This window comes from Rhincodon typus, chromosome 3, assembly GCF_021869965.1.
Source record: "Rhincodon typus isolate 14 chromosome 3, sRhiTyp1.1, whole genome shotgun sequence".
Classification (NCBI taxonomy): domain Eukaryota; kingdom Metazoa; phylum Chordata; class Chondrichthyes; order Orectolobiformes; family Rhincodontidae; genus Rhincodon; species Rhincodon typus.
Window position 1 is genome coordinate 91,087,054 of NC_063334.1, and position 21,567 is coordinate 91,108,620.

General features: G+C 39.3%; 1 protein-coding gene across 3 annotated transcripts in view; it reads right to left on the bottom strand.

The window, feature by feature from the left end:
* The window catches only part of xrcc4 (X-ray repair complementing defective repair in Chinese hamster cells 4), a 377,465-nt gene that overhangs the window by 139,498 nt on the left and 216,400 nt on the right, over positions 1-21,567 (bottom strand). For all 3 annotated transcript variants that reach the window (XM_048592213.1, XM_048592222.1, XM_048592219.1), the window contains exon 7: positions 7,104-7,239. In XM_048592213.1, the coding sequence (XP_048448170.1) occupies positions 7,104-7,239 (136 nt within the window). The remainder of the gene's footprint in view (positions 1-7,103; positions 7,240-21,567) is intronic.

Sequence of the window (21,567 nt, forward strand, 5' to 3'; positions counted from 1 at the left end):
TGCTAAAGACTTCTCATGTCCCCTCCTGGCTCTTCTTAGCTCTCTCTTTAGGTCCTTCCTGGCTAACTTGTAACTCTCAAGCGCCCTAACTGAGCCTTCACGCCTCATCTCTACATAAGCCTCCTTCTTCCTCTTGACAAGAGATTCAACTTTTTTAGTAAACCATGGTTCCCTCGCTCGACCACTTCCTCCCTGCCTGACAGGTACATACTTCTCAAGGACACGCAGTAGCTGTTCCTTGAACAAGCTCCACATTTCAATTGTGCCCAGCCCCTCTAGTTTCCTTCTCCATCCTATGCATCCTAAATCTTGCCTCATCACCTCATAATTGCCTTTCCCCCAGCTATAACTCTTGCCCTGCGGTATATACCGATCCCTTTCCATCGCTAAAGTAAACGTAACTGAATTGTGGTCACTATCACCAAAGTGCTCACCTACCTCCAAATCTAACACCTGGCCTGGTTCATTACCCAGTGGGGCCTCGCCTCTTGTTGGCCTATCTACATACTGTGTCAGGAAACCCTCCTGCACACATTGGACAAAAACTGACCCATCTGAAGTACTCGAACTATAGCGTTTCCAGTCAATATTTGGAAAGTTAAAGTCCCCCATAACAACTACCCTGTTACTTTTGCTCCTATCCAGAATCATCTTTGCAATCTTTTCCTCTACATCTCTGGAACTTTTCGGAGGCCTATAGAAAACTCCCAACAGGGTGACCTCTCCTTTCCTGGTTCTAACCTCAGCCCATACTACCTCAGTAGACGAGTTGTCATCAAACGTCCTTTCTGCCACCGTAATACTGTCCTTGACTAACAATGCCACACGTCCCCCTCTTTTACCACCTTCCCTGATCTTACTGAAACATCTAAACCCCGGAACCTGCAACAACCATTCCTGTCCCTGCTCTATCCATGTCTCCGAAATGGCCACAACATCGAAGTCCCAGGTACCAACCCATGCTGCAAGTTCACCCACCTTATTCCGGATGCTCCTGGCATTGAAGTAGACACACTTCAAACCATCTTCCTGCCTGCCGGTACACTCCTGCGACCTTGAAACCTTATTTATGACCTCACTACTCTCAACCTCCTGTACACTGGAGCTACAATTCAGGTTCCCACCTGTCAGTTCTGATTTCCTCTTTGTGAAGCTATACTAACTGCACTTCATGTATATGATGCATTTCCAAATGCCGTGCTGATAGGTCTTTTATAATGGACTCTAACATTTTCCCAATAACAAATGTTAAGCTTACAGTGGCTTATAGTTTCCTGTCATTTTTTTCTCCCGTGTTACATTGACAGTTTCCTAATTCTAGGATGCAATCCATTAGGTTCAGGGAACTTACTGGTCTTTAGCTCAATTAGTTTCCCTAGTAGTTTTCTCTGATAGTAGATGTGTTTACTTGCTCATCCCTTTAGTTCCTTGTTATTTTTTTTTATCATACTATGAGTATCTTCTACAGTGAAGATAAATGCAAAGTATTTGTTCAAATCCTTTGCCATTTCTTGGCTCCCTATTATTACTTCCTTAGTTTATGTTCATGGTTGCATCTCTCTTCCTTATTATATATTTAATGAAGCTCTTACTGTCTGTTTTTATGTTACATATTAATTTGCCCTCATTTTATTTTCTCCCTTTTTTGAAATCATCTTTTGTTGTCCAATCACCTAATCTTCTGAGTTACCATATTGTACATTTTTAAAAAATTTCTACTTGATAGTGCACTTAACTTCCCTAGTAAACAATGGTTGGTTTATCCTCTCTCTAGAATCTCTCTTCCTCACTGGGATACATCTGCGCTGTGAGTTATGAAGTAGTTTTTCAAACATCTGCTATTGTTCATCAACTCCGTTTTCTGCTATCTACTCCTGCCAGCTGGAGCCCTCATTTCCACATAATCACCCTTATTTAAGCTTGGCACAGCTGTGTCTGAAATAAGTTTCTCCTCTCAGATGGAATGCTAAATTCTGTTGCAGTCATGAGATCCTCCAAATCCAGTGGCAAGATAGATAGTCCAACAGAAGGATCCTCTCCTAAAACAACATTGAGGTGCTAATCACTCAACTGTTAGCACCTTTAGTAGAAACTCAGTAAATTAGCCAAAGGCTAATTAGAGGCTTGTAGCACTGCGTTTAATCCTATGTACAAATGCGTGATTTATGCATTCAGATTGAGTCACCATCATTCTGAAATATTTCCAAGATTTTGTGTGACATGAGGTTAACTGCTCTTTTCGGAGCCAACAAAGTCTCAATGAGTCCTTTAAATTGAATAAATCATGTTCAAGTGCTTTGTTGTAATTTTGCATCATGCCTGCATAGACTCAAAGCGCAAAGGGAAAACAACTTGTGTTCACTTAGCATGCTTTATAATCTTGGGACATTCTAAAGTGCTTCAGAACTCATTATTTTTGTAATTTGTTTACATAAAGTACAAGAAATGCCACAGTTAATTTGTGCTTGGTCTCTAAACATCAGGAAGATAAATAAATTAAACTGGTTTTCTGGATAAATATTGGTCAGGATACTTGGAGGATGTCTCTGATTTTCTTCAAATTGTGCTGTGCAATCTCTTCAATTAACTTGTGAAAGCAGATGGGAATTCAGCTCATCATTTCATCTGAAAGATGGGATCTCTGATAGTCATGCAGTACTGAGAGAGAGCGACACTGTGTGCTGAAGCGGTTGAGTGAGGCTTTAATCAACTGCCTTCTGAGTTCTAAGTAAGCAGACACCTGCACAGACATGATTCATTGGTCCTTTTTATTCTCTCATTAAAGAAAGTTTTTTTTTAGATTTTGCACTTAGTTAATGTACCAACGGAAGTACTGAAGAACAAGAGTTCAACATGGCAGACAGATTTCTGTCCAGAAATCTGGACAATTTTTTTGGGTCAGAGTCATTCAAATTGTTTTACAAATAATAGCGGCAGAAGACCCAATGCAGGTAACATGCCTGGCGATCATTGTGCTACCTGCAAGTTAAAGTACAATGTAACCATTTTCAGCAAAGATGCCTTAGCACCCGTGGTAATACTGAAAGATCTCCCTCCACTGTGTGTTGTAACATTGGATTTTGAGGCAAAGAATCATCCTTTGCAGCCTCTTTCTCCATTGCTCCATGTTCCATTTGCAATACATAAATATCATTGGTTAAATATATGAATTATAGGTCCTGCCATTCCCTAAAGTATCAGATGTGAGGATGCTCACGCCAACTACCAATTTAAAAATCCAATTACAGTGCGAAATAATTTCAATCTAAAGAAGACAGGATGATGTCAGTAATTGTGTATGTCACAGGATACCCAGCCTCATCAAGATCTGGCTCATTTTGCTCAGAGTTGCTAAAATAAAACGTATGTGATTGATGCACTCCATTATTATTGAGCAGAAAAGTATTGAGAAGACTTCAGTTACCTGGACGAGACACATATTTGACCCAATCGAGTGTGGAATGGCGGACATGCAATATTTATATTTGTGACAATATTTAATGCACTGAAAGATCATTTTATTTGGAGGTAGGGCCCGATAATGCGCACATTTTGGCACTGCACTACAGGCCTTGTTGAGAAGGGGAAAGGCAGCAGCGAGTCAGCCTGTGTTCTTGAAAGTAACTTATTAATTCTTACTGACAGCTATAATTATCATTCAAACTCAGAGATTCAAAGATCTGTTATTTAAAAACTTAAGAAAGGGTCTGCAATGCCAAAATTAATTAAATGTTGAGCAAAATTAAGGAAAGCAGAACAAACTTAAATGAAGTGCAATTTACATTGGCACTATTTCTATAAAATCTGCTCCAAGTAAAGTTAACTCCAGTACAAAATGTTCCCCTCTATGAAATCACGTTGCAAATGTTTGCTGATTCATATAAAGATACTTGTGCGCAAACCAGTTGTGGATCTATAGTACAAATTGCAACACAATGTTTTGTACCAAAGCTTTGTATTCTGCAATGTTTTGCTAATGTGGAAACTGCTAGGGAAACAATTTATGCCAAACACTGTTGTAATTTTTACACCTTCATTTCCTATTCCTTTAATATGAATATTTCACTTTAGTTACTGTTTTGTTTTTCTTCAGCAAGGCAGCAATTCTGAGAATGTACCACTTTCCCATCTATTATCTGGAATTTACCTGAAGCATACGTGGAGCTAAGTGTTTTGTATAACCTATTCTTAATTTGAAGTTGCTGACTTGAAATGATTAATGATTATGAATTAAAATCATGCAAAAAAGTCCACGCTGTCATTTACATCAGAGTTTAAATATTACAACCGTATAGTTGGAAGTGATGCCCAATGGTTCATTACTTAAAATGTGGTTGGAGTAAACTAAACTAATCAATGTATCAGTTGCATGAAAAATGAAATCTTGTATTTATATAGCACTCTGTACATAGATAAATACTTCTACAGGAAGAAGAGAAAGACGAAAGGATAACAAGCGACAAGCTTTTCGTGGGATTATGAACGCAGGCAGTGAAGTAGCCATGAATGTTTTGGAGAAAATTCTGAAGGTTAAGGTATTGTAATTGAAAAACTACTGGTGAACAGAAGATTGCCAAAAATCTATTAAATTCAAGAACAGGGATGTATCGCAGAAAGTGTTATGAGGGCATTTGAAGACCACTACCCTTGAAAGTGATTTGTTGATATTGTGGAAGTAGCACATTACAATGACAGGGTTAATGGGTGGGTGGTAAATTTTTAAAAGCTGGAGGGAAGAACTATGCAAGGAGTGTAGTTGAGGCATTATTTCTTACTGACTTTTTCTCACATATGTTAATGGGATATGAGCTTGTAAGGCCAGGTTTAGTGCCCTCTGTAATTATTCTTGAGAAGGTGGTGGTGAGCTGTCTTCTTGAACCACTGCAGATTTTGTGTATGCTACACAGAAGATATTTCTGTTTTTTTTTGATACAGCAACAGTAAAGGAATGTTAGTATAGTTTCAAGCAAGAATAGAAACTGGCTTGGAGGCAATCATACAGGTACTGATGTTCCCATGGGTCTGTGGTCCTTGTTCATGTAGGTAGTAAAGGTGGAGAGTTTGGAAGTTGCCTTGCCGAGATGCTGCCGTACATTTTATTGATGGCATATCCTGCTGTCATTTTGTGCCAGTAGTGGAGGGAATAAATGTTTAACTGGTAAACTGCGCTGATCAAGCAAGCAGCTTTGTTCTGAACAGTGGTAGGTTTCTGAGAACTGAGTTGGTTTTGATGGTGGGAGATTCAGGAATAGAAATTAATAATGAAAAGGTGGTGGTTAGATATTCTCTCATTGAGATGGTCATTACTTGGCACTGTGTGGCATAAATATAATTTCCCACTTATCAATCCAAGCCTGAATGTTGTTCAGGTGGCAACAAACTAGATTAGGTTCATGACAGAAATGCCAAGATATATGTACACTACTCTATATTTGCTCCACTCTGCCATTGCAACTGAAATGGAACCCCAGAGATTACTTCTTGCACAGATAACCATTTTCAGCTGTTTGTCATTTCTCTTGAATTTCAGTTAATTTTCTTACACGTTATTTCAGAAGTTTGGGAGAATCCCAACAAACATTGATGGCCATTCTGATAGTTTGTCAAAGGTTGTAGATTTTTGCACAGAAATGAAGTGCAGGTCATTCTTTCAAAATTAAACCTTGTAACTGCAAATTCCTCCAGAAGTAAAGTTTAACCTAAGAAATGAGTAAGTAATTCGACTCAGAGTCATTGGAGTTCAGGATATTTCTTGTTCATGATCTACTTGTTTGAAACTGGATGATGATGTTGCTTGCACTTACTCTTGCTGTAACAATATCAGTGTAACGCCTGCCCTATCCAAGTTGAGGGTCCTATTGAAGTCAGTGTTTGAAGTCGTACAAAAATTTAGATTGGGCCAGTTTACCATCAACATTTTTATTTTGTAAAAATTGAATATTGTCAATTTTTAATAATGTAACCAAAGGCAGAAGGAAGGCATTCTGTCTTTGCTGAAACAGCCGATAAGTTTAGCCACATATAAGAGGGGAGGTGTCAATGTAAGGTCATTGGAGTAGTGATCAAGAGACTCAGTCTAATCCTTGGAGGACTAGGCTGTTATACCGCAATAGCAGATGGTAAAATTTTAATTCAATAAAAAAATCTGGAATTAAAAATTAGTTCAATGTCAACAATGTAACCACTGTCAATTGCTGTGAAAACCCGTTTGGTTCACTAATGTCCATGAGGGCAGGAAATTGGTTATTCTTACCTGGTCTGACCTCCATGTGACTCCAGACCTACAACAATGGGGTTGACACGTAACAGCCCATTGTGGCCTTAGTTATTAATGGCCTTAGCAAGCCACTCAGTTCAAGGGGAAATTGGGGATGGGCAATAAATGATGACCCAGCCACTGACACCCAAATTCCAGAAACAAGTGAATTAAAAAAACGTCAAATAACACACTCCTTTACCTGCACAATGAATTCTAATTATACTCGAGGGATTACCAACCTAAATAAGATCAGCAACTAAAACACAAGCAACAATTTTGCCGTTCTAAATGTATTTTGCCTTTCTTCTTCCACAACAGGATTAAACTTTGAATGAATTATGTTTAATTCTGAAATTAGTGGAACATGAGTTATCTTCACCTAAAGCAAAAGGCATGCTTTCAGGAGCCTTACAGAAGCCAGTCACAACCATGTTGAAAATGACACCTATCTCTAAATCAATCCAAAACAGAACTTGAACCGAGCGGATAACAGGAGAAATTCTGAAGGAACATAATTGCTTTACAGAAAACTGCTAATTAATTGAAGCCATACTAATTTGAATAAGTTAACTGTCACTGCTGTACAACATTAATCCACATAACCAATTACCTCACTTTTACTTCTAACTCAACCAAGCAACTAGTTTATAAACCAAAAAGGCTCTATAACATTTTATACATGATTGACACCATGAGATGCTAATGTAGAAATGCTTAACAAATTAGCATGACACCATTGTCCACTTCTTTTAATGAAGGTGTTAAAGAATTTCAAGTTCATGGCTTCATCTAAAACACTTAGCTCACATATAAAAATCACTTCATCTCTTCAGAAAACACTTACCTCTTTTCTTGAGAATCTTGTGAGGTTTCTTCCACTTTATTCTTCTGCTGTGGAAGTCGATGCCTTCGTTTTCGACTTGGTGCTACGTCAACTACATCATGTAGGGTGTTGCATATAGGATCGCTTTGCGCTGGGGCTGTGAGAATAGCAGACAACTGCAATAAATACATTCTTATGCTGGTCTGAGCTACTAATCTTAAATTTAGAAGAACAGATAAAACATATAGACCATAATAAAAACAGAAAGTGATGGAAAAGGTCAGCAGGTCTGGCAGCATCTGTGGACAGAGAAGTAAGCCTGTTCTGAATTGAAAACATATACTGTCAGGCTGAATCACAGTAAGGACCAGGCCCAGAACATACTTTTTTAATATTATCAATGTGGAAAGAGCTCAAATTTAATTTAAACTGCGTTTTTCTAAAAGCCTCCCATTATTCAATCAAACTTCCCTTAATCTGATGATGTCTTATAAGATGAATAGTTAATAGCTGATGTAAAACATAAGAATGCAGTCACAAAGTATGCAATTCTACCTTGGTCTCCAATTTAAACCTTCTTTCAGAACCTGCACTAAGTTTTTGTGATTGCTCATTCATTAGATTTTAATCCATTTTGAAAGCTTGCACTGTGCTGTGTGGCAACACCATACATTAACAAAATAGGGAAAAAGCTCAAGATTAACTAAGTGCCACAAAAACTACAAAATAACTTATGTCAAAATATTTGTCACACCAAAAGTTTCAGAATCATCCACTGAGAAAACTATCTGATATTTCTTCATTGGCAGCAAGACAAAAGCAACAGTTATTGAATTTGATTTGTATGTGAAGAGTTGTTCATTTTTGAGCAGGAGTAAATCAGAGAGCAGTGCAGAGGAATTTTCAACAGACACTGAAAGTGAAATAACCTCAGAGATGTACAATTTTGTGTTGGATTTAACAAAATGTAGTTTCCCATTTTTATAAAACTTAGCTGTTTTTAGCATACCTTAAGTCAAAAGTAAAGCTCACTTTCATGCAAGTCTCCCACTTCAACATTTTTTTAAAAAGGGCCAGGAAAATAATATTACTCAAAATGAAACAAAAAATTACTGTTGTGACATTGTTTAATAATAACTTCAAACAACTCAAGATAAACTAAGTACAAAGTGAAGCAAATAGAATAATATCACTTACAACAGGATTTGGAAGGAAGAGCTTTGATCTGCATTGCTAGTTGTGGGATCCCTCAGCACTATCACATGTATTTTGGTGAAGTAATGGCAATGTCACTGGACTAGTAATTAAAAGCCTGGTGTAATGTTCTGGGGACAGTAGTTTGAATCCCATCAAGGCTGTTGAATTCAATAAAAATCTGGAATTAAAAGTTAGCCTAATGGTGACTATGAAGCCATGGTTGATTGTTGTAAAAACCCATCTAGTTCACTAATGATATTTAGGGAAGGAAATCTGTCATTCTTATGTGGTCTGAAATTCATGTGACTTCAGACCTTCAGCAATGTGGTTGACTCTTAACCACCTCTAAAATGACCTAAAAAGCTATGTATTTCATAGAATCGCTACAATGCGTAAGCAGTCCATTCAGCTCATTGTGCCTACACTCACCCTGCAAAGAGCATCCCACCTCCCTCCCAACCCATCCACTTAACCCTGAATTTCCGATAGCTAATCCACCTAGCCTGCACTTCCCTGGACACTGTGGACAATTTAGCATGGCCAATCCACCTAACCTGCACAACTTTGGACTATGGGAGGAAACCGGAGCACCCAGAAGAAACACACGCAGACACAGGGAGAATGTGCAAACTCCACACAGACAGTCGCCCGAGGGTGGAATTGAACTAGGGTCCTTGGTGCTGTGAGGCAGCAGTGCTAACCACTGTGCCATTGTACCATTCCTTTCAAGGGTAATTAAGCATAAGCAATAAACATCCAGAAATGCCATGTTCCATGAATGAATAAAAGAAAATGCTGCTCCTGCTGTTCAGAATGTAAGTTTTTTAAATTGTTCATGGGACTTGGGTGTTGCAGGTAATGCCAGCATTATTTGCCCATACCAAATGGCCTTAGAGAAGTTAATGGTGAGATGCTTTGTTGGAACATTACAGTGCATGGGGTTTGAGTACATCCACTGTGCTGTTAAGACAGGGTTCTGGATTTTGACCCAGTCATATTGAAGGAACGGGAATGTATTTCAAAGGAACTTGCAGGTGTGGTGCACCCATGTATCAACTGCCTTTGTCTTGCTAGGTGGGAGATGTCATGGATTTGGAAGCTGCTGTTGAAGGAGCCTTGGAATTTTATTGCAGTGCACTTTGTAGATGATACACAACTTAGCAAGGTTCTCCAATTTGTTTGGGTTCCAGCTTGCTGGAAGGTTAAACTGGCAGGTGAAGTGGGATGAACTGGCTCCCCCTCTTTATTCACTCAAACCTTTGGGTTGGTTGCAACAAGTTAATTTAAGAATCACCCCTTTCCTTGTTGATACCTTTCTCCTAGGCCCAAATCAACTAATTTTATTAAAAAAGAAGCCAATTTAAACAAGCTTTCTTGAATAAACAAAAAGAGAATTTAATAATCACAAAACACATGAAGAAAAACTCATGCAAAACACATGCACACAAATAAGAAACAAAAGGCGAGTCTGAAAGGAATAACATTAAACAAAATAGATATGGAGATCAGTCTCTGCATTATTCATAAACAGCAGTCAAACATTGGAGTGGAAGTTGCCAGAAACATCAATCTTAGTAGTTGAGCAGTTGGACTTCGCTGTAAAAGCCATTTTTTTTAAAAAGACATTTGGATGTTGAAAATGCCAGTTGTGATTTGTGGGTTTTGACCTGTGGTAATGAGAGTGCATCATCTGAAATTATTGAATAAAATGTTCAAATAACTTTGGTTTCTCTGCCATCTCCAGTGTGCTACCACTACCAAGCACATCTTATGCTCCATTTCCAGAATTCCAAAGGAACTGTTCACTCGGCAACAGCCTTTTGACTCTTCAAACATCCCTCGCACCTCCTTCCTTACTCATAGCACCTTGCTTTTCCATTGCAGGAGATGGAACAGCTGCATTTCTCTTTGTTTCTCAATATTCAGCACCTCTTGTAATCCTTCCAGGTGAAGCAGAAAATCTTTCATGCGTTTCTCAATTTAGTAAACCAGACTGTTTGCATGATGCATCTCTTCCGTATTGCAACTCAGGTGACCAATTTGTAGAACACCCACCTGTCAACCAGCAAGCAGAATTCTGAATTTCTGGTTCCCTGTAATTTTAACCTGCAATATGTCCAATACTTCTAGTCACATCTGCTTCATCATTCTGTAGTATTAAAACGCATGTACTTTATGTCAATAATTATACAACATTGATTGCAGTAAGAAATCCTACTCTGACATAGGCCCTATGTTGATCCAAAGAAGCCTAACATAATTTCGAGGATCTGCATGCAATCTTTCAATCAAGCACGTCATACACTTAGTAACACAGCTGTTCACAGTTGGTACAAAAAGCTCCAGCAACTTCCATTTTTCTTTTGCTTGATTTTTTACTGCGCCATCAGTCTCCTCTCACTCATCAGCAAAGTGATGGAACATATCATTACTTTCAAGCAGCTCTTCCTTAACTATAAGGTTCAGTTTAGATTCTGCCAAGGCACGCAGCTCCTGACTGCATTATAGCCTTGCTTCAAACATGGACAGAAGAGCTGAATTCAAGAAGTGAGGTGCGAGTGACTACCTTGACATGGAAAAACTGTCCGCTGGTTGGAGTCATAATGAGCACAAAGGAGGATGGTTGTGGTTGTTGGAGTAGTAGTGTCCCAGGCTACCTCAGATAGCATCCCAGGCCCAAATATCTTCAGCTGCTTCATCAATGACCTTCCCTCCATCATAAGGTCAGGTCTGGGGATATTCGATGATGATTGCAAAATGGTCAGCCCCATTCGCGACTTCTCCGATACTGAAGCAGTCCATGTTCAAACTCAACAAGATCAGGATGATATCCAGGCTTGGGCTGACAAGTGGCAAATAACATTTGCGCCACACAAATGGCAGGCAATGACCACCTCCAATAAAGGGACGATCTAACCATCACCCCTTGAAATTCAATGCCATTACCATCACTGAATCCTCCATTATCAACATTTCGGGGGTTACCATTGATCAGAAACTGAACTGAAGTCACCACACAAACACAGTGGCTACAAAAGCAGGTCAGAGACCAGGAATACTTTGGAGAGTGACTCACCTCCTGACTCCTCAAAGTCTGTCCTCCATCGATAAGCCACAAGCCAGGAGTGTGATGGAATACTCCTCATTGGCCTGGATGGGCGTAGCTCTAACAACACTCAAGAAGCCTAACACTATCCAGGAGAAAGTAGCCCTCTTGAATGGTACCACATCCACAAACACCCACTCCCTCTACCACCGACACTCAGTAGCAGCAGTGTGTGCTATCTAGATGATGCTTTGCAGAAATCTGGCAAAGATCCTTAGACAGCATCTTCGAAACCCATGACAAATAATTTCTAGAAGGATAAGTTCCCCTCCAAACCACTCACCATCCTGACTTGGAAATATATTGTCATGGAGTCAAAATCCTGGAATGCCCTCCCTAAGGCCACTGGGTCAATCTACATCACATGGACTGCAGTAGTTCAAGGAGGCAGCTCAACACCTTCTCAAAGGCAACTAGAGACATGCAATAAATTCCATTCGGCCAGCAATGTTCACATCTCACAAAAGAATAAAAATAAATGGGCTGCTTTACTTCAGATAGTGTCAAGCTTCTTGAATTTTGTTTGAGGTAAACTTATCTTAGTAAGTGGGTAGTATCCCATCATACTCCTGACTTGTGCCTTGTAGGTGTGGACAGGCTTTGGGGCAGTCATGATGCAAGTAACTTGTAGCTGGATTCTCAGCCTCTGATCTGGAGTTATAGCCACATTATTTATACGGCTAATCTGGTTGTTTCTAGTCAGGATGTGGATTGCATTTTGTGATGGTATTGTAATTGAATGTCAAGGAGAAAAGGTTAGATTCTCTCTTGCCGGAGGTCTCTTATGTGCCATGAATATTACTTGCCACTGATCAGTGCAAGCTTGGATATTGTCCAGGTCTTGCTGCATGTGGACATGGACTACTTTAGTATTTTTAGGAGTCGTAAATAGTGCTACAAACTATGGAATCATCAGTGAACATCCCAACTTCTGACCTTGTGATTGACCAAAGGTCATTGATGAAGCAGCTAAAGATGGTTGGGCCTAGGACACAACCCTGAGAAACTCCTGCAGTGACTTAAGATGACTGACCTCCAACACCACAAACCCTGATTCCCATTGCCTCTAGTTTTGCTCAGTCTACTTGATGTCACACTCAGCCAAGATGTGGAGGTGCCGGCGTTGGTCTGGGGTGGACAAAGTCACAAATTACACGACACCAGATTACAGTCCAACAGGTTTATTCGAAAACACAAGCTTTTGGAGCCTCAGTCCTTCTTCAGGTGTTAGTGAGAGACGTGGTATCAGACACAGAATTTGTAAGTTAAAGATCAAAGATTGTTTGAGCTTTTACTTATAAATTCGGTGTCTGATACTACCTCTCTCACTAATACCTGAAGAAGGAATAAGACTGTGAAAGCTTGTGTTTTTAAATAAACCTGTTGGACTATAACCTGGTGTTATGTGACACTCAGCCAAGGGTGCTTTGATGTCAAGGGCAATCTGTTGTACCTCACCTCTAGGAGTTTATCAGTTTTGACCATGTTTGAACCAAGGCTGTAATTAAATCAGGATCTGACCTTACCCTGATGAGGCAGTGACCAAGTTATTGGTAAGCAAAAGCCACTTGATAGCACAGTTGGTGAGCCCTTCCCTTTGCTGATGATCAAGAGTAGACTGATGGCTGTTTGGATTTGTCCTACTTACATTCTGACTCCAATGGAGTAAAACCCTTTCAAGGTTAGTTACCTTAAGCATGCATCAGTTTTGATTTTAATTGTGGTGGAAAAATCCGCAACTTGTTCAATCCATGACATAGGACCAGTAACATGTTACTAACCTAAACAAAGAGAAAATTCTTATTCATTGCTAGAAGCACCATTTTATTGCAACAAAATACGATTCACAGAAGACAATCTGTACAGAAAACAGAAACTTGGTAGGTTTAACATTTTATGTCATGTGAATATTTGCAAAGAATGTGCAAACCTAAATAAACATGTTATTTGTCTGCATATCTTAATCAATATTTAATTGCTTCGATCACTTAAACTGCAGGTTCCATGAGCAGAAATATAAAATGTAGGGCGGTCATTGTGAGCTAGCATCCTGAGTGAAGTTTAAACGTCTTTCTTGCTGATGGGATACATTTTATTTGGATCAGTGCCTACTTAGCATCTTTTAAATATTATGGAACCTCTTACACTGTCTCTGTTTGATGATTCTGTCTGGGAAGAGTTTGCAGCCCATATGTCGCAATCATTTTCTTATTTTTATAGTTGGGTCTCAGCATTCCAGGGCTCTGCTGTGCACCAATGAGCACCGACTCTATCTACTGATTTTTGAAAAGTTACTTTAATGAATTTATACTCAACTTTTTGTGGTGTATTTATACTGTAAGACATAGGAGGAGAAGTATGTCATTCAGCCTATCGAATCTGCTCCACTACTCAATAAGATTATGGCTGAGCTGATAACCCTCAACTCCACTTTCTTGCTTTTTCTCCATAACCCTTGATTCCCTTACTGATTAAAAACAAATCTGCCTACTTCAACCTTGAACATATTTAATGAACCAGCCTCTACAGCCCAACACAATAATGAATTCCACAGATTCAATACCCTTTGAGATAGGAAATTCTTCCTCATCTCTGGCTTCAATGAACAACTGTTTACTCTGACATCATGTCCACTGAATTTAGACTTTTTTTTATTCATTCAGAGGATAAGGCCATCACTGGCTGGCCAGCATTTATTGGCCATCCCTAATTTCTCAGAGGACAACCACAGTCAACCATATTGCTGGGGGTCTGGAGTCCCATGTAGGCCAGACCGTGCAAGGATGGCATTTTCCTTCCCTAAAGGTCATTAATGAACCAGATGGGTTTTTTCCCGACAATTGACAATGGATTAATGGTCATCGATTCGTGGTTACCAATAAACTCTTAATTTCAGATTTTTTTATTGAATTTAAGTTCCACCATCTGCTGTGGTCGGATTTGAACCCAGGGTCTGCAGAACATTTCCTGGGTCTCTGAATTAAAGGTCAGACAACACCACTAGGCTGTGGCCTCCTGCATGAGGGCAAATAACCTTTCTGTATCTATCCTGTCAAGTCCCCTGAGAATCTTGTATGTTTCAATTAAGTCTCTTCTTATTCTTCTAAACTCCAATCAGTACAAGAGCAGTAGATGTTAAGCTAACTAGCCTATAGTTAACTGTTTTATGACTTCCCTTTTCAAATAAAGGTATTTCATCGGCAATCTAAGAATTTTTGGTGGATTGGTATGAGTGTAACCACTATCTCTGTGGCTACTTCTTTTAATATTCTGGTCATGAGGTCCAGAGATAACAAGGTGTAGAGCTGGATGAACACAGCAGGCCAAGCAACATCAGAGAAGCAGGAAGGCTGACGTTTCGGGCCTAGACCCCGAAGCTCTACACCTTGTTATCTCAGATTCTCCAGCATCTGCAGTTCCTACTATCTCCAATCAGTACAAGCTTGACGTGCTCAATTTCTTCTTAGTAGGCAGCCCCTCCACACCTGGGAACATTCTTCAGATTCATCTAATGTCAGTTAATCTTTCCTTAGATACCTGGCATTAAACTTCAAATTTCTGTCTGTGGTCTGCCTAGTGCCTTGGGCAGTTTTAGCAAAACCTGCCTACTTTTATATTCCATTTCTTTTGAATTAAAGGCCAATATTCCATTTGCTTTCCCTATTACCCACTGAACTTGGATGCTAGCTTTTGTGATTCATGCTTGAGGACTTCCAAATCTTTCTGTTCTGTAGCTTTCTACAATCTTTCTCCATTTAAACAATATTCAGCTCCTCTGTTCTTTCTGTCAACGTGCATAAGATCAAATATGCTGTGGTCCATCTGCTACATTTGTGCCCACTTGTTTAACCTGTCTATATTCCTTTGCAGACTATGTCATCCTTACCACTTGCCTTTTCACCTATTTTTGTGACATCTACAAACTTAGCCATTGTACATTCACTTTCCTCATCTAAATTATTAATGCATATTGTAAATTATTTTGGCCCCAGGACTGATCCCTGTAGCACACCGTAAGTTACAGGCTGCCAACCGGAGAATACCCACTTATTTCAACTCTGTCTTTTACGAGTTAACCAATCTATCCCTGCTAATATATACTACCTCCCACATCAGCGCCTCTTATCTTATTAAGCAGCCCAATGTGTGGCACCTTATCAAACGCCTTCTAAACATCGAAATATATTACATCCACTGCTTCTTCTTTATGGTTTTGGAGTAGATTTGTAGATTCCCCTTCATGTTTCCTGCATGTTACCTCCTCAAAGAACTCAAGTAAACTTGCAAAGTATGCATTCCCATGCAAGTTGTTACATTCATTGTAATAGACTCTTAACAATTTCCTGACAGTAGATGTTAAGCTAACTAGCCTATAGTTAACTGTTTTATGACTTCCCTTTTCAAATAAAGGTATTTCATCGGCAATCTAAGAATTTTCGGTGGATTGGTATGAGTGTAACCACTATCTCTGTGGCTACTTCTTTTAATATTCTGGTCATGAGGTCCAGAGGACTTGACACTTTTCAGTCCCATTAGTTTCTCTAACACATTTCTCTAGTTATAGTTATTGTATTTAGTTCCTCTCCTCCTTCTGCCTCTTGATTACTTAGTAATTTTAGAATGCTGTTATGGAACAGCATTAGTGTTCTCTACTGTGAAGATTGATGCAAAGTATTTATTCAAATCCTCTGCCATCTCCTAGTTCCCTATTATTTCCTCAACCTTGTTCTCTAAAAGGCCTATGTTCACTTTCCTCTCTTCCTTCTTATATGTTTAAAGAATCACTTGGTGTCCATCTTGATATTATTTCCAAGTTTACCTTTAAAATTTATCCTCTCAATTGATTTTTTCAGTTGCCTTCTGTTGATTTTAAAACATTCCCAATCCTCTGGTTTACCATTGATCTTTGCTACATTGCGTGTTTTTTCTTTCATTTTGATGCAATCCTTAACTTCTCTGGTTAACCAAGATTGGCTAGAATCCTTCTTTCTCACTGGAATATATCTTTGGTGTGAGCCATGAACCATTTTCTTAAACATGTACCATTGTTCCTCAACTGTCCTTGCTGCCAAACTCCATTCCCAGTCTACTCCGGACAGCTGTGTCCTCATTCTTTTATAATTACTCTTATTATATCTCAGAGTGCAATCAATGACAGTGGTTCATACATGTTATATGTCTCTGATAACAACTCCTTAAATGTAGATTAATACCCATACATTTATCCTTACAGTCATCAAACAAAAGTACTATAGCTATACTTGTCAGAGCCAGCCACATTACAAATGACAAAAAAATTGTGAACATTTTAAGAATATGAATGAAGTTTGTCCTTGTGTTTGAAACAACAGCCACTTAATTTTGTCATTTCACAATGTCACCTTTCACTGGATTTTACAGTGGAGTTTACACAATATTTAGAAAAACAGAACTAATGTCAAATCTGGGATTTCTATGCTCCTTCTTTATATCTAGTGATAGCTGGAAATATCAATAAAATTGATTGTCCTTCATTTGCCACACAGCTAAAATGCATTCTGTGCCAGGCAGTAGCATGTTAATTGCTGTTGGAGACATGAGCATTGACAGCATGAACAAGTAAGTGTCATGTCATTCACACCATGAAATAATCTCAGCTCCCTTTTAAGTGCTAATGGAATAATTATGTTGCCGGCACAGCTGTAACATGGCAGCTCCACCTTCTTTCCTTTGTACAATGATTTAAATGCATCAAATATATTTTGTTAACACAGTCACCTGTACATAATTCTCAAAGGGATGATTTCACACAAAATTTAGTTTAAAACAAAGATGTTTTCTGACTGGCTTCCTTGATTAGAATCTTTGCCTGAAGAGTTCCCATACCATGAAACATCTCATTGCCTCCTGCTGTTTTAACTGTCATTTATCCCAAAGATTAGTTCTACTGAATCTCTTTGTGTTAGACATCTAAGTCTGTAAATCTAAGGAATCAAACAGATCAGGCACTGAACTATTGATCACCCCAGGTTAATAGTTTGGTTGCGAACATGAAAAATCGAGATAAAATGTAATGCAATTACAGACTTTGTTATTGCAGCTCATGTATCAAATTTTGATTTAATTGCTACCATTTAAAAAGTTGCATAGGGATAAATTGAAGAATTGACTTGTAATTTATGTATTTTGTATTTTATGACATCAATGATGTGTTACGTATTACAAAACTCCAATATTACTGCTTCATTGACATTATTTAAGTGACATTGAATACAGGAGTATATGGGATGATGATGAAACTTGGGGTATTTCAAAGGTGTACTCTCTGAAGAATATCTTTAAGCAGCCAAGCTGTGCATGCTACTGTGTTATAGCAAATTGCTTAGTGCTATTTTCAATTCTACGTCACTTCGCATGATTGTTAAGTTCTTCTTTAAATGAATACAGAGGAATTTTGTCTCTTGTTGTATTGTATTGTTAATTTGAAAGTTCTTCTGTTCTTGTTTCAGACTACTGACGTTTGCAAGTGAAAGCAACAGAAAAGAAGAATGCAAATTTATATGGCGCCTTTCATGGCCACAGGTCACCCCAAAGGATCGTACAACAAATGAAGCACTTTTAAAGTGCAGCCACTGTTCCATGGAGGAAATGCATAACAATAAGCAAACTTGGAATTAAAAACACCAAGCCAGGCTAAATTCAAACGAACATATAGCACATACATAAAGTGAATCTCCCCCGGCTCTTGTCACAACAAGTTGAACGAATATTTCTCTTTCATTATCCCTGCTCTCTTTGTCGAACCTCTTCTTGCTCTGGAATCCGCTGTCAGAGGAAAGCGGTCTTCCTGCTGAAGTTAATTGGGGGTCTGTTCCATTATCGGACACTCCTAGTGCCTCAATGCACTTAAATATTGTCTTGTATGGGTAAGTGAAGCTTTGGTTTGTTGAGATAGAGACAAACTCCAATGTTTGTTTGTTTTCTTCATATGATAATGTACAGAACCGAACTGTGTTCCTGACTACAAAGATATTTTTTATGAATAAAATACATTTTTGAAATTTAAAAAAAGTTCTTATTCTTCTTATGGGATGTGCCCATGCAAAGGAAATTTGGAGAGAGATATACAGTGATTTTTGTCGAGGTTTGTCCAAAGCGTCTCCGTAATGCAGGACACACACTGAGACAAACACCAACTGGGCCTGGAAGACCATCAACTCAGTAGAAGACGCTCTTTGGTCTGCCCAAAGCTTGTTTGTAAGGTCTCAGTGAAAATCTGTAGTTTGGGTCGTGGATACAGTTGTTCCTTAGCTTGCCGAGCAGGTTGTTCTATGGTGTGCAGACATTTTGTTACCCTTCTAGGCAACATCATCAGTGTGACCTCTAATTTAAGTGTTGGTGTTGTGCTTCCTTCCAAATTTATATGATCCTCTGATGTGATGGTCTTGTTCTTTCTGTTCTGTTTTCGCAACGATCTGTATACGGGATCTATTTCTTTGCGTTTGTTAATGGAGTCCTGTGTTGAGAACCAGGCTTCCAGAAATTCCCTTGCCTGTCTGGTGTTGGCTTGGTCCAGTATGGTCACTTTGTCCCAGTTGAACTGATGGCCCTCATTGTCTGTGTGTTTTGAGACAAGTGAATATTGTTCGTGTCTTTTTACTGCCAGCTGGTGTTCGTGAACCCTAGTCATCAGTTTCCTCCCCGTTTGTCCAATGTAATGTTTATTGCACTCGCTGCATGGTATTCTGTATATCACATTGGTCTTGTTTACTGTCGGTATGGGATCTTTAGTCTTTGATAACATCTGGCGCAGTGTTGCTGTAGGTTTGTGTGCAATCGTGATCTTAAGCGGTCTTAGGAGTCTGGTAGTCCAGTGACCATACTGGGACAAGCGAACACCAGACATGCAAGGGAATTTCTGGAGGCCTGGTTCTTAACATGGGACTCCATTAACAAACACATAGAAATAGACCCCGTTTACAGATCGCTGCTAAAACAACAGAACCGGAAGCAACAAGGCCATCACACCAGAGGATCATATAAATTTGGAAGGAAGTAGAACACCAATGCTTCGATTAGAGGTTGCACGTATGACGTTGCCTAGAAAGGGAACAAAACGTCTGCACACCTCAGAACAACCGGCTCGGCGAACTAACTAACAACTGAAAACTTTTTTGTCTTCCTGTGTAAAGAGCTGACTTCAACTGGGTGTTACAGACTGGCACATTGCAAAGGCCAGAACTACATGCTGAGGGAGGCATTAAAGCTTGGGGCAGCCGCAGCCAAGGTGCAGCAGGGAACGACTACAGTCTGAGATCTTTCTGCCAAAATACAATGGGGATCCATTCAGTTGTTGGACTATCCCAGTGCCTCAAAATATATGTAAATAGTATTTTGCACAAATAAGAAATGCCTTTAAGTTTGTTGCAACTGTAGAGAAAGTCAAACTCCAATGTTTGTTTGTTCTCCAGTTGCAAAAACTGTGCAGAACTGAATTGCTTTAGTAACTGTGTATGTACATTAAGATTTTATTATGAATAACGTATATTTTTGCACCAGAAAAATTCTTCAGCATCTACTCCATGTACTCTCATTGTTTTAAAGTTCTTGATGAGACTACCCCTGTAATGACCATGGGGCAGCATGGTGGCTGGGTTAGCATGGGTTAGCACTGCTGCCTCACAATGGCGGGGACCTGGGTTCGAATCCATCCTTGACTGACTGCCTGTATGGAGTTTGCACATCCTCCCTGTGTCCATGTGGGTTTCCTTCGGGTGCTCCAATTTCCTTCCACACTCAAACGATGTGCACGTTAGGTGGATTGGCAATGCTAAATTGTCCAGTGTCCAGGGATGCCCAGGCTAGGTGGATTATCCATGGGAATTGCAGGTTTATAGGGTTAGGGAAGGAGGGTGGGTCTGCTCTTCAGAGAGGTGGTATGGATTTGATAGGATGAATGGCCTGCTTCTGCATTGTTGGGATTATCTGATTCTACCCTCTTTATTTAGACAAATACCTGCCAAGTTTGTCCACCCATAATAACAATATTGTTCTGGCAAAGCTACACTGTACTCCCTGTTGTTTAGTCAGGATCAATACAATCTCACCAATTTTCAGGGCTTCAGATTTCCAGTGTCCACAGCATTATGTTTTTGTCTTAGAAAGCAATCTCGCGGAGATGGTTGTTGTGTCACAGTGGCAGTGTCATTACCTCTGGGCCAGAAACATGGGTTCAAGTCTCACCTACTCCAGAGGTGTGTCGGAACACTTCCCAAAGTTTGGTGCTAAACATAGAACACAGAGCTCCCAGCTGGGATTAGGCCAAAGTCGAGTCTCCCTTTTTGCATTGCATTTAAGAGCCAAACCATTAGAAGAAGCACTGCGATATGCTTTGAATACAAAGGTGACACATTTAAAAAGAAGTAATTATTTGAATTGCTAATGCACAGATATACTGGATTTGTGAAACCAATCTATGGCTACATTTCATCTTTCACAACATAAAACTATAATGAAAGCTCCATTTTCTGGTATTATTCCTACAAGAGTTTGGTAAAGCACTGTGGCTACAACCATACTTTTGAGTATTGATTTTAACACGTTAGCACAGCTAAACCCAAAAGAATTTTATAACAGTGGGACCAAGATTTTAAATGTGCAGTGTCTTGCTGGTATTAATTTGCTTCAATAAGAATACTACACATCAATCTTCTGAAGTCTGACGTCTGCAACCTTCTCAGAGTTAGTCACACTCAGTTTTCAAAGCATTCTACTCATGAATGAATTCCTCACTGTATACAAATACTAACGTTGTTCTGGCTAAGGGAACTATTCAAGTATAGGTTGGGGATCAACATCTTAACTAGACTGGAATAGTTTGGAAATAATAATTACATATCTCGTTAAATATTGGAAGAAGTCTGCTGTTAATTCTGAAAAAAAAATTCCAAGTGAAAAATTGTGAGTAGCAGAATTGGTGACTGCAAACCTGTGAATGTTAAAATGCAAACAAAAATGGACTGTCTGGTTGCACTTATACTATTATTTTAATTCATGGAATGGGTGTCACTGGCTGGCCAGTATTTGTGGCTAATCCCTAATTGCCCAAAAAGCAGTTAAGAGTCTGGAGTCACATGTAGATCAGATCAGGTGAGAATGGCAGATTTCCTTCTAAGGGAGATTAGTGAACCAGAAATAGTAGGA